At 37.2% G+C, this 13,789-nt stretch overlaps 1 protein-coding gene across 1 annotated transcript; it reads right to left on the bottom strand.

Moving 5' to 3' along the window:
* Positions 1–10,040: 10,040 nt before the first annotated feature.
* Positions 10,041–10,685, bottom strand: RPL10L (ribosomal protein L10 like). Its single transcript, XM_019924300.3, has one exon. The coding sequence runs from the start codon at positions 10,683–10,685 to the stop codon at positions 10,041–10,043; it is 645 nt and encodes a 214-aa protein (XP_019779859.2).
* Between the last annotated feature and the right edge of the window lie 3,104 nt (positions 10,686–13,789).

The following is a 13,789-nucleotide window of genomic DNA, read 5'->3' as shown; positions in this document are numbered from 1 at the left end:
TTACATAAAGTTTATGTAAAGTATACACAAATTATATTAAAATACTATGCAGGGTATTCTCCCACAGGAATTTGAAATTACATTATTACTAGGAACCACACAACCATATTTATATACAGGTAACTAAAATATTAAATTGAAACAATCAATGTCTAAGAGTGAGGACTACATCTTTCAGCCATTCAAACTTGGACACGTTGAGTCGATTTCTCTTTCTCTTACTCTTCATGCATACATTCAATTCTCAATCAATTCTGCGTTCTTTAAAAGTCAATTCTTTCCTTTTTAAAAATAATATTGTTCCTATTATCTTTTGAACTCTTGTATCAACTTATCATTAATCTCCTTCCACATATAATTTATCATCGCCTCTATAGCTAACAATTTTTTAATGCAAAACTATGATCAGTCATACCCTGAGTCAAAGATTTTCTTAGTTTTTTATGGCCAACAGAATAAAATGTGTAACACATAACAGTCTAGTCCCAATCACCTCATCTTATCATGTCTGCATAATTATAATAAACTCTTCACTAACATTTACACACCTAAGCACTGTACTTTATCCACTTAGGTCCTGACAACTTAGGTCCTGGCCATATATCTTTCATTTGGAATGCTCTTCCTTTCATCTCCAATACCAAAATTTAACCCATCCTTTAAGATCTAACTCACATTTAACTTCATGTTTTAAGATTTCCCTCTTTATCTCAGCAAGAAACAACAACAAACTATTCTCTGCACTTTATTTGAAATATAGAATTTGTCAGATTATGTCATGCATTCACTATCTTCATATATGTCTTAATTTGCCATAGTTAGCTATAAATTCCTGAAGCATAGGAAACATGTTTCATTTATGCTTGCATTTTTGCTCAGTACAGTTCCTAATAGGCACCCATGGAATGTTTGTTGAGTTGAATTATTTAATGACACATGAAATGTCCTAAATAACACAGTACCTGTAATAGTTTCTTCTCACCCATGTTAACTTCACTTAAAGGTGAGTTACCTCTCCCATTATACCTTAGAGAATCTTTCTTGGGTCTACTCACTGTTTTCTCCCTGAACTCATTCATTCTATCTAATGAAATCTGCTTCACATCCTTTACTTCAGGTACCCACCCCCAAACCTCTTTGAACTTGTTTGTATTTTCCTTTTATTCCCAAAATTTCCAAGGGAGCTTCATCTGTTATTCAAAAAGCTCTCTTTGGTCCTTCTTTGCCATCCCTTTCTCATCCCTTCACACACACACACACACACACACACACACACACACACACACAAATAAAACCACACACTACTATAGGACTTGGAAGTTAAGACTAGTCCATTTTATACTTCTGTTATTGTGGTATTGCAAAGCAAAGCCTCTCAGTTTTTCTCCTTCCTACATAGGGAAAAACTTGGTTCTTCCCTACTGCACATTTCTTTATCCTGTGTGTCTTCTTTATCATCACAGAGAAGAACACTTCACTTCTGACACTTCTAGTCACCAAATGTGTGGAAATTTTCCCTTACCAACAAGTAATTCTTGGACACCAGTTGGGTGTGCTACAATTTAACTCAATTCTGATACCCAGAAATAGCATCAGATCCCACCAGTTGAAGGCTCAATCCCATAACACTAAGACTGTCCTTACACCACACTCAGACACACAGACACAGACACACAGACACACACACACACACTTCCTTCAAATGCCAGTCGCAAGCCCAAGTTATCATCTGTGTTTTTGACCAGTTGGTTGTAAATCAGAGATTCCTTCGACTTTATCCTCAGATTTGATTAACTTGTTAGAGCAGCTCACAGTACTCAAGGGAACACTTATGTTTACCAGTTTTTTAAAGGATATAATTTAGGATACAGATGAACAGTCAGATGAAGAGATACATGGAGCAAAGCCTGGGAGGGTGCTGAGGACAACAATTTCTGTCCCCATGGAGTTGGGGAGGTGTCACTGTCCTAGCATGTGGATGTGTTCAATAATCTGAAAGCCCTCTAAACCCCGTTCTATTGGGATTTTGTGCAGGCTACCTCAAGTGGGCATAATCAGTTATTAATTCCATTTCCAGCCCCACTCCCTTCTTTGGAGGATGGGTGATGGACTGAAAATTCCAAGCTTTAAATCATGGCTTGGTCCTCCTGGCAATCAGCCCCCATCCAGGAGCCATTAAGGAGCTGACCCAAAGTCACCTCATTAGAACAAAACATGCTCCTAGTGCTCTTATCATTTAGAAATTTACAAAGGTTTAAGAACCCTGTGTCAGGGACTGGATCAAAGACCAAATATTAGAAAAAGAGACGCTCCGCTTTTATCAGTTAGGAATGTATAAATGTCCTAGGAGCTCTGTGCCAGGAAAGCCTATTATCTCACAGATACCGACTATCCTATTTTCCTGGCTGGATATTTAACATATAAAACTTAGTGTTCTTAGTAGCTAGTAATAAGATTCAGGAGAAATGTGTACTGATTATTAATTTAACTTAGAAGGAAAGCAAGAAATAAAAATAAATTCCAAGAAAAACAAGCAAGTTTGAGTAGGAGAGTAGTAATCAAAAGAAAGTGTTGTTCCATATTCAATCACCGAGCATTACTCTTTTTTCCCTATTGGAATCTTTATCTATTTTGCTCACGTTTTGCCTCTGTGATCTTTAATATTTCCTTGCTTGGTTACAAGTAGACTTTACTTTTTCTCTTTCTTTTCAGGATGTGAATATTTCTCAAAAAAAAAGAAAGAAAAAACACACTTAGTCTTGTTCAAGTGAAGGTTTGAAGGATATCAACTCTGCTTAAACTGATGCTTTGCATCCTTCATAGTCTGGTTCTTTCCTAGAAAAAAGAAAAAGAGGGGACTTCCCTAGTGGTGCAGTGGTTAAGACTCTGTGCTCCCAATGCAGGGGGCCTGGGTTCGATCTCTGGCCAGGGAACTAGATCCCACATGCATGCCACAACTAAGGAGCCCACATGCTGCAACTAAGGAGCCCGCTTGCTGCAACTAAGCCCCAGCGCGACTAAATAAAATAAATAAATAAATGTTAAAAAAGAAAAGAAAAGAAAAAGAGGTAGAAGAAACTGTAGGGAGGTTATAAATCAAGTGTACAGCAAAGAAATCAGCAAATTGAAGAACAAATCCCAAGATTATGTACAAAGTGAGTTTCTGAACATTAGATAAAACAATCTTCAAAAGTAATTTTGATAATCTTCACACCAAGAGAAAGGACATTTTGCATTACTTGTTATTTTTATCATTCTTACTTCTACTCTTAGAGTTGACCAGATTAGTAGATGGATATCTTTATTAATGTGTAAGAGGAAATGGCCATATGGTTCCATTGAGCCATGTAAATGACTAGACGACATTTTCAGTAGTAATTATATCTTGACTGAACATTTGTGTCCTAAAGTCAAAAGTACCATCTGAACAAAAGAAGCATAAAAACTGCAGGATAAAATTAGGGTAGTAATTTGTGGAGTCTGAGGTCCGCATGTAAATGAGAAAGCAGAGAAACCAGAAGACATAACTGGTAGGAGACAAGTACAAAGGTCAAGGGGTTGAAGCAAATCATAACTGACCAAGAAACATTCAGAAAAGAGAAGAGATAGAGGTAGAGGCAGAGACAAATACATAGAAAGATCAGTGCTTAATTGAAGCCATGTTCAAAACAGAGGGTAATTGAGGTGGAATGGAGTGAAAAATCAAAGAAAAGACTAAAGCAAAGCCAGGAAGCAATAAATCAAAGCAAAATTTAATTTTATCCTTGAAGTGTGGGGAATAGGAAAAGACAAAAAAGATGGAAGCATAAAGGTGGAGTGGAAAAATGATATCCAGTGGAAGAGGAAAAAAAATACAAATGACAGATTATTTCCACTTGTAGTAAGATGGTAGAGAAGACAAATAAATATAGATTAGTTATGTATCTCACGAAATGAAGTGAGGGATATCATTTCTATTAACCACTTTTTGACATTCAGGAAAATCTGAGAAGGCAAGGTTAAAAGCAACAGGTGGTATTAGAATATTAAAGAAACAGAAAGAAAATAAACATAACTCCTGGTTAGCTTTTATTACATGGGAACAAGAGAAATAAAACGAAAACAATTCCACTCAATAAGAGAAAGAGAAAAGTATAACGGAAGAACAAGAAGATGACCAAACTTTGAAACCTCAAGACTAGAAACAGATATTTGGGAAATTGTTGATTTTCAAGAAATATTTGTATAATTTTGTTTTTTTATGAGATATTTAACACATATCACCACAGAGAAGCAAGGCAAAAGCAACAATATCAAGATAGGAAAGGGGATTGTTACCAAAAGAATGGGTAAAGAGGGAAAAGTCCAATGGAATAGTAAATATTTAATACAGAAAACCACCTAAAGAGGAGAATAAAGGACTTAAACAGGTGAAAGAAATAGGCTTAAAAAATGCAACAGGACACAAGTGTATTATGTACTGATTGTGCAGTGCAAAGAAAAAGTATATATAATGTACACATAATTTGGTTACATCTGGTTTACAATGCTCCATCTCAAAAACTCCATGAATGGTAGAAATCTGAAAATGTTCTTCCTTTGGGATATTTTAATGAGGCATAGTAAAGTAGAGACTGAGGTTTGCAATCACATCTGATTTGACCCTGCCACACAGATTTGAGCTGAGGGTGGTTGGCACAGCACACATAAATGGAAAGAAAAAAAGAGGATGTGGCAAAGAAAATTAGGTACATGTAAGCTCAGAGAGAAAGACAGAAGATAACACTTCAGTAGTCGGCAATTTTGTATCCCAGCCACTAAGTATTGGCTAGAATCTTCCATTGAAATTCGAACCTGCGTCACTTTCTTCACTGCAAGCAAAGCCATTCATCAGTTCTTTCATGCTGGTTCAATTAAATCCTATAGTGCTCGGAGGCAATGTAGCATCAGCTCTGGTGAAGAATTTCAATTCCTAAACAGGCCTGTAAATATGCTACTGTGGATAAATTGGCCATCAGGGTGATAGAGAGTAGCAAACGAAAATGTGTGATTACAGCTAGTTCTAGTGTGCTAGAAAGCTGCTGAGCCATTACTGTGAGCAAGACAGTGTTTTTTCCTCCTCTGCTTATCTAGCGGTTTTGCTCTTTCCATATTAACTATCTCTAGGCAAATACTCTTTGTCTGATTGATATTATTGTAATTGACATTATTGTAATCAGTTAGGAGTAAGCTTAACCAGGTCTTCTATAAATAAATTTTAATTCTTTCTTATTATATGGTAACATTTATTGTATTGCAATTCTTATTCTCTTCTCAAGTGTCAAAACATAATGCTTGATTTGTTAAACATTACAAATTTTTAGGCAAATGATTTGCATTTTTGTAAATTTTGCATTTTGTAAAGGCTTTTGTTCCAGAAGAAGTGATTCTTTCTTTTTTCCTCTTTTAGTTGATTGGCATGTGATTAAATTGGATAGAATATGCAACTACTGAATTTGCTAGAGTACTGACTTACTGACAATCTCAAATATACAAGTGTGTTTATGCATATATATCCTCACACACAGAGACAGAGAGAGAGAGGTTTCCAAATCAGAATCTAGCATGAAAACTTATTGTAATTATGTATGAGTTGGTTGCATTGGTGAGGTTAAGTCCAAAATGAAACACAATGTCTAGGCTAGCATTCTTTATGATCTTATGATTGGAGTCTATGCATTTTTATGGCTTTAATTTGTGCAGTCCATTATTACATTTTAATATACCTCTTAAAATGCATGATGATAAATAAAAAAACTTTCTGTAACTTAATCATAACTTTTCATGGTTCATTAAATCTATAATAATATACACCAATATGCTCCTGTAACTTATAAGTTGGAAATAGTAAATTTTTAAATCTTTTACACTGTTTTAAAATAATTACTTTTTAATATTCCATACAAATAATTATTTACATAATTAAAATTATATCTAAATGCTTTGGAAAATATATTAACCAGAAGTAAAAGGTTAAAATAGGGCCAAATTGCACAAGCTGCAATAGTTATTTCACAGAAATTTTATATGTCTACAGTAGAACAGCAGAATTAACCTACCAGGGAATACTGAGTATGATGGCTATCAAACATTTTCACACTTGTATTCAAATACTTCATCACTGTTGAGCTTACACAGAAAAAATAGATACAATGTATACTTTAAATATGAATTTTTAAAATAACATCAAAAGGTTTTGAGATTCTGCAATTAGAAGTAGATATATTTTAGATTTCACTTCATGGCCAGAGTAATTATGTTAATAAGCATAGCTAATACACAGTGAACTCCTTTAAACTTCTAATCATTTAATAATAAATAATGATAATAAGCAACATTCATTTAGGGTATACTATGTACCAGAAATTGTGTTAAATGCATATTCTCATAACTGTCACAATAATCTTCATTTTAATTTTAGACAACTAAGCCTCCGAAAATTTCAATAAATTGCTCAAGGTGAAAGGAAAAGTAGAAAGCAGAGCCAGAATCCAAACAAAAGCCTATGTATTCCAGGGCTTCCCTGGTGGTGCAGTGGTTGAGAGTCCGCCTGCCGATTCAGGGCACACGGGTTCGTGCCCCGGTCCGGGAAGATCCCACATGCTGCGGAGCGGCTGGGCCCGTGAGCCATGGCCACTGAGCCTGCGCGTCCGGAGCCTGTGCTCCGCAATGGGAGGGGCCACAACAGTGAGAGGCCCGCATACCAAAAAAAAAAAAAAAAAAAAAGTCTATGTATTCCAAAACATTTTACTTTTTCAATAGCTTCACCAAACTAATTTTCAAAATTTTCCCGATTTTAATGATCATTTCCATATCAGCTAGAGTTTGCTTAGGGTATACTAAGAGTAATATGGAATAAGAAATGTCTTTTGGGAATTAAAATTTGCAGAATAATGAGAAGAGCTGGGAAAATAATTCTGAAGAGGATAGTGGGTGATTAGATAAAAGTCACCAACCAGGGACTGTAAAGAAGTCTACTGGACGCTATTGACTCTCTCCTTGCAATGGGCCTGAAATCCTTACAAATCAGAAAGACAGGCAATTGGGGGAAAAAATATCTAAATACAAAGTGAAGAGAAATATGGGTAACCTTGATCCCACAGGCAAATGAAGTCCATGAGTACAAACTGAACCCCACAAGGACAATCTGGAATCCAAGTGTGTCAGTGCATCAAACTCCAACAGGGTGACTAAACACAAGTCTGTGCCCTTCAGCACAGCTGCACACATGCTTGGCCTGAGTCTCAAAGAAAATAAAGGGAGAAATCTAGCGGGGGCTATAGGAACTGAATTATGATACTTAAGGAGCTTAGAACAGTGCCTGGCATATGTTAATCACTATATAAGAGTTTGATATTACTAGTGAATAGTTTTTAGCAGGGAAGTGATACATACCATTTTTTTGTTTTTGTTTTTGTTTGTTTTGGTTTTTTTTGCGGTACGCGGGCCTCTCACTGTTGTGGCCTCTCCCGTTGCGGAGCACAGGCTCCGGACGCGCAGGCTCAGTGGCCATGGCTCACGGGCCCAGCCGCTCTGCGGCATGTGGGATCTTCTTGGACCGGGGCACGAACTCGTGTCCCCTGCATCGGCAGGCTGACTCTCAACCACTACGCCACCAGGGAAGCCCCTGGTGTATATTTTTATAAAAGTTAAGGATTCCAGACTAAATGCGCTTAGAATAATTCCATATTTGGGGGGGGTAAGAAATGGTGGATTATGCAATGATGATTGGTGGAATGTGCTTTTCAAAACTAAGCTGATATGGTACATGGTCCATTTTCTAATTGATTCAGTCAGTATTTTCCATAAAACCTGAAGAACTCCATCAACTAAATCAAAGAGATTTATCTGGCAATATTTGCTTGAATTTAGTTAACTGTAAATGTATTTTTATTTTGAATGAGCAGATAGTTCTGTTTCATTGCAGTAGTGCATGAAATTCTGAATACATATGTTCCCAAATTAAATTTTCCATTTAGAATAGAAATTTAGAAATAATGAAGAGCTCTGCAACATATAATTTAATTATATTTCAGTTCAACTGTCTTATCAATTTTTTAACAACTAGAATGACCAGAAAAAAGGAAAATGCTGAAAAAATGAAATCATGGCTTCAAGGACATGTTAGCAGGACTTTTGTTAAGAAAAACAAGTGAGAGTGTTCTTCTATTAACATTAAAGGAAATAAAATTTATATATAATAGTTTATAATAGAAAACTGTAGGGAAAACTCAAATAATAAACCTTGATGACAGCTTCCTATTAGCTGTTTAATGTAATAATTTTTAATCTTTCATTTCCTTTTCATCCACCTATCTATATGCATAAACAATCATAGTTACCAATCTCTTAGGGCAAGGACATTCATGGGCTTATGCTTGGCTGCCTCCTTGTATTTAGTGAGTGAGTACAGAGTTCCAAGTTTGAAGGTTAAGATGTTTGAAAAGTTTGAGACCAAAGATAAGGATGAATAACGAAGACGGAAAATATTTTCAAAGCTGCATCACAGTTGTATTAAGACATGACCAAGGAACTGTTTTGTTGTGTTTTGTTTGGCATTTTGATTTTTTTGAAGTTGAGGGGTTTTTTTTGAAAAACGGTTCGGTAAAAAGTAAACAGGATTGGACAGGAGTCAGAAGATCTGGCTCAAGTACACCCTCATTTGCAAATTGCATAGGACTTAATTTCCTAGAAAACTTCAAGAGTTTTAGAGTATCAAGTATAACGTGTCAAAGAAAGTGCTACTGAAATTGAAAAGCCCTTTCTATACATTCATATATTATTTAGTACCTGTTATCCTTCTTGTTTAGATATAATAAATATTATTGCTTAAAACAGCAATTTAGCTTAAAATACACAAGTAGGAGGCATAGTAAGGCCCTGAAAGAAGTATCAAGTCAGATGCAAAATTTTAAGATTGACATAGAAATTTTTTTAAGTAAATGAAAATAATTTTAAAAGCATATGTTTCAATACTGTTTATTTAGTATTCCTTTTGTTCCTTATTTAATATGTTGACTCTGAAAATGAGTAGCTAAAGAAAACTGAGGGCACTGTTTGCAGGATTGAGATTTAGAAGACTAAATAACAAATAACTAAACAACTAAATAACCAGAATTTTAGAATGCAGTAGAGACCCAGAAACTTTAGCTTATGTAATTTCTAAAATAAAACAATGCATAAAAACACCTGTATGATCAACATAACTCTAATGTAGGGCAAACACCTACAACTGCAAACTCTCTCTAGGATTCTTTTAGAGGACAGACAGCAGATTTGGTGTCATTTTCTCTTTTCTGTTGGTTCTACTGGGACTCAGATCAAGAAATATGTACTTGGTTGTCAACCTACGACCTTTCTGTGATGAAGAAAAGATTGGATTGTTGTCTCTTGAGTGTAAGATAATGTAAGGCTTGTCTGGGGAAACCTTTGGCAGTGATCCCCAATTGTCCTAAGGCTGATAATTGGAGGTGACAGGTAATTCTAAAAACAATGTGCAGAAATGTGTAAGGGAAACATAAGCAACAAGTTTAAGAATAGACTTTTTAGTTTCAAAGAGATTGTAATTGAAATATGACTAATGCCTACCATTATTTTCATCCCAATTGTTTATTTTCTATAAAAAAATAAGAATTTTTTCTGTAAATCTCAGATTCTTCTCTATTTTTTATTCAAGGCAATGACAGCTATATAACTTACGACTTCTCTACAAACAAAACTTTTGACATATTTTCCTAGACTCTCTAAGTTAAAAGTGTGGATTAGAATTGCAACAGCTTTCTCTATAAATGGCATACAAATTGTTTCACTCTCACTTGAAATGAAATTATCATTTGTCATTAAAACTCTTTCTGGTAATGTTAACACAAAAAATTATTTCTCTATTAGTCTATATTCTAAAAATTGGATATTTTTAAACTATAAAAAATTAAGAAATAATTCTTTTTTTACCATAAGTAAAATTTATTGGTGAGCAAAAGTCAGACCAGCATGGTCAGAATTGCCAGTGCTGTCAAAAGACCTCACGAGTGCAGAGCTCGCCACTTATCCAGAGGGCCACGGCTGGGGATGTATTTGACTCCACAACCATCCGGGATGAGGCACTTCTTAGCCACTTTGTCTTCAAATTCATCAGCATTAAACTTGGTAAAGCCCCATTTCTTGGAGATATGAATCTTCTGGCGCCCAGGGAACTTGAACTTGGCCCTGCGTAAGGCTTCAATCACATGTTCCTTGTTCTGAAGCTTGGTGCGGATGGACATGATGACTTGACCAACATGGACTCTGGCCACTGTACCCTGGGGTTTTCCAAAGGCACCTCGCATACCTGTCTGGAGTCTGTCAGCCCCAGCACAGGACAACACCTTGTTGATGCGGATAACATGTAATGGATGGAGTCGCACTCGGATGTGAAAGCCATCTTTGCCACAACTTTTCACCATGTACTTGTTGGCACAAATTCGGGCGGCCTCCAGGGATTCAGAAGAGAGCTGCTCATACTCATCAGACACTATGTGTCCACAGAGTGGGAACTCATCCACTTTTGCCTTCTTCCGACCCAGGTCAAAGATACGGATCTTGGCATCAGGGACACCTCGGCAAAAGCGAGACTTTGGATACGGCTTATTCTTGCAATACCGGTAACAACGAGCGGGTCGCCGGCCCATGTCGACACCAGGTATCTCTGAGGCATGCCGAAGAGAAAAGAAGCGGTTGCTTCCACACCTGCGCATGCGCCTCATATACATTGCCCATCTTCCCGCGCAGGAACCATAGAGGACTTGAGGACACTCTTTCACAACGTCCCCACCATAGATGCAGTGACACTCTACACATGCGTTTGGGGGATTTGGAACATGCGCAGGATGGAAAGGCGGTTGCGTATATTGGCCTGCGGGCATCCAAGTAGAGAATTGGACCTTGCTGCAGTATCGCAGGATCTCGTTTCCTTCCGGCTTTCCCTCTCTGGCATAGAACTTCTGCCCTAAGGTTTGTCTTAACTATAAAAGATGTATTTTCCTAGAATTTGAATGAGTAATGTCTCTCCAGCTAGTTGTACTTTGTGTCTGATTTGTCTAAATAATCCATTTGCCGGAGCTCATATCTCCTGTCAGCATTTGTGGATCAGTTGCTATTTCTCAAAGGGTATGTTGTCACCTTCCATGGGTGAAGTGGTTTCTTGGCTCACTGGTAAGGCTCAGGAAGAAATGAGAGTAGAGGGGAGACGGGGATAGAAGATATCTGTTGTACGTGTTGCTTGATAATTGCTTTAGAAACATGAAACTTTGGTTGTTTTATTTATTCGGCCATATGGAATGATTTTATTGTCAAAATGGCATCCACATAATTGGAATACCAACTGAATTTTTTAACTTTAGGCTATTTGCATTTTCAAATGTTACAGCTTCTGGGAACTGTATAAAAGAGTGACTATTGGGAATTCCCTGGCCGTCTAGTGGTTAGGACTTGGCGCTTTCACTACGGGGCCTGCCCTCTATCCCTGGTCTGGGAACTAAGATCCCACTAGCCGCGAGGTGGGAAAAAAAAAAAAAGTAACTATTTATACTTTATTAATCTTTTACACATTACTGAGAATGAGCTTAATAGTTTTTTTCTTCTGATATTAGATTTTGTGAAAATATTATGATCAGGATCAGAGTGTGAGGAAGGAGCGAAATGAAAGAGAGAAAGAGAATTTACAAATAGTATATAATCCCTACTTGGATTTTTCTAGCGTTTTTGATTCCTTGGTGCTGTTTCACAAATCCATGACATAATGGAACAAAATCCTTCCAATGTGAATATATTCTGTTGCTAATGCTTTCTCTTTAACAGGGAAACATAAGTTGTGACAAAATAACTCCTGCTTTTAAAATGAGTGAGGTTTTATAAAATACCCATATTAGAGTAGAATATTAAAACTCCTTGCGTAGTGAACTTTACCACATTATATAGAAGCTTGCTTAATTCCCCTTCCTTCCTTCATTTCTGCCTTTCTGTTTTCCTCAAATAGTTCCTGTTTACTATATAATCTGTATATGGAGATAAAACAACAAGTAACATTATGCTGCCCTCGCTGAGTTTACAAGTCTAGAGGAGAAGTTATATATTATTCAAATAACATGTCATTGTATTACAAAGTACAAAATGTGGCAAAAAGGAAAAGCAAGGTGAGGTCTGAAAGCCTGGGATGAAACCCTGATCTAGACTGAGGATCGGACAGGGAAAACTTTATCAGGAAAGAGCTTTCACATAGTGACAGTGGCACATGGGGCCTGGCATATGCAAAGGCCCTGAAGCAGGCAAGAAAATGGACCATTTAAGGAAGGAACCAGAGTAAGGCCAGTGTGCCTATGAGTGGCACAGGGGGTGAGTGGCATAATGTGAGTCCAGTGGGATTGGGGGCGCTTTTCATATCACAGTGGGCCGTTTTATCAAGTTAGTGGTCCTGCTCTTTTATTTGAACACACTAAAGAGATTTACATAGGTTATATCACTCGATACATACAATATGGTCAGTAGACTGGAAGGGGCCAAAAAATGGATGCAGGGAGGTCAGAAAGGAAGGCTTTGCAACAGTGAAGAAGAGAAATTAGTGTAACTTGAACATGCTTTTAATATGTTTTACTTTAAAAACATGTTTGTATCTTTTTCTACTACTACATGCCCAGAATATATCATAGTTCTGGCAGAGATGAGTGTGTGAGGTAAAAGGAAGATACCCAACCACAGTTCATGTGCTATCACGCACTCACCACCACCTGTCCAGGCCATGCTTTGTGTTTCCAAAACCCTAGAAATCTCTGACCAGCAGATGTTTTGTTGCTATCTGGACCTCCTTGCATAATCCTCTTTCTTTAATCCGAAAGATGACCTATCACAGTTTGCCTGTGACTGTACCAGTTTTAGCATTGAAGTCCTGCAACCCCCAGAACCCCTCAGTCCCAGGCAAAATGAGGGGGTTGCTCACCCTACCACACTTAAGCATTGGGCCCCTCACAGTTGTAGGCTAGAGTCAGAGGGTGAGAAGAGAGGGGAGAGCCAGGCTGGGATTCTGTTTATGCTCCTTTCCCTAGTCCTACAAATATTAGAGGGGAGCCTGTGGAAAATGTGTGAGCCCCACCATTCTATTTAAATGTTAAAAGAAAAGCATTCCCCTCAATCAATTCCAAAATTTTGAGTGTTCCCCTATCTCCCAGCTCCTGCCACCCACAATGTGCTTCATGCTAAGCAAACCTTGCAACAAAGTTTAAAACTTGTCTGCTTTGAAGTAACGTGAAATATAGTCAAGAAGATCATACATGGGAAAAAATTTAGATCTTATTTACAAAATGTATTACTTTGATAATTGCAATAAAAGTTTAGCAAAGGGAGACACTAGTGTCATATAAAATAGAGATGGCTTAAGGAATGAGTAGGACATATGAAAGTGAAGGTAAGGAATAAAGTAATAAAGGGGCATGGCAACTACATAAGACTGGTAAGATGTAGGAGAACAAGAACTATGTCTCTTCAGGTCATTGGTTTTGTTCCCTGTTTTTGACCAATTGTGTGACCCATAGCACAATATTTGAATGAGTACACAACACTACTGAGGGGCAATAGTGTGTTGGTAAATGTTTAACAACCTGCTCCTTGGGGAGTGGGGTGGGGGGACCCCCCCATTTGTAGTGTTGGTTGACTTCTCTGGTGTAGATACTCCATCATCAATTTCAGCCACTAGTGTGATATTAATGAACGTGAAGATGGGGCGAGATGTACACAATCAGCT

Source organism: Tursiops truncatus, chromosome 2 (assembly GCF_011762595.2).
Source record: "Tursiops truncatus isolate mTurTru1 chromosome 2, mTurTru1.mat.Y, whole genome shotgun sequence".
In the NCBI taxonomy this organism is placed as follows: domain Eukaryota; kingdom Metazoa; phylum Chordata; class Mammalia; order Artiodactyla; family Delphinidae; genus Tursiops; species Tursiops truncatus.
Note: the sequence above shows the minus strand (reverse complement) of the source record. Positions and strands in the feature narration are given on the sequence as shown.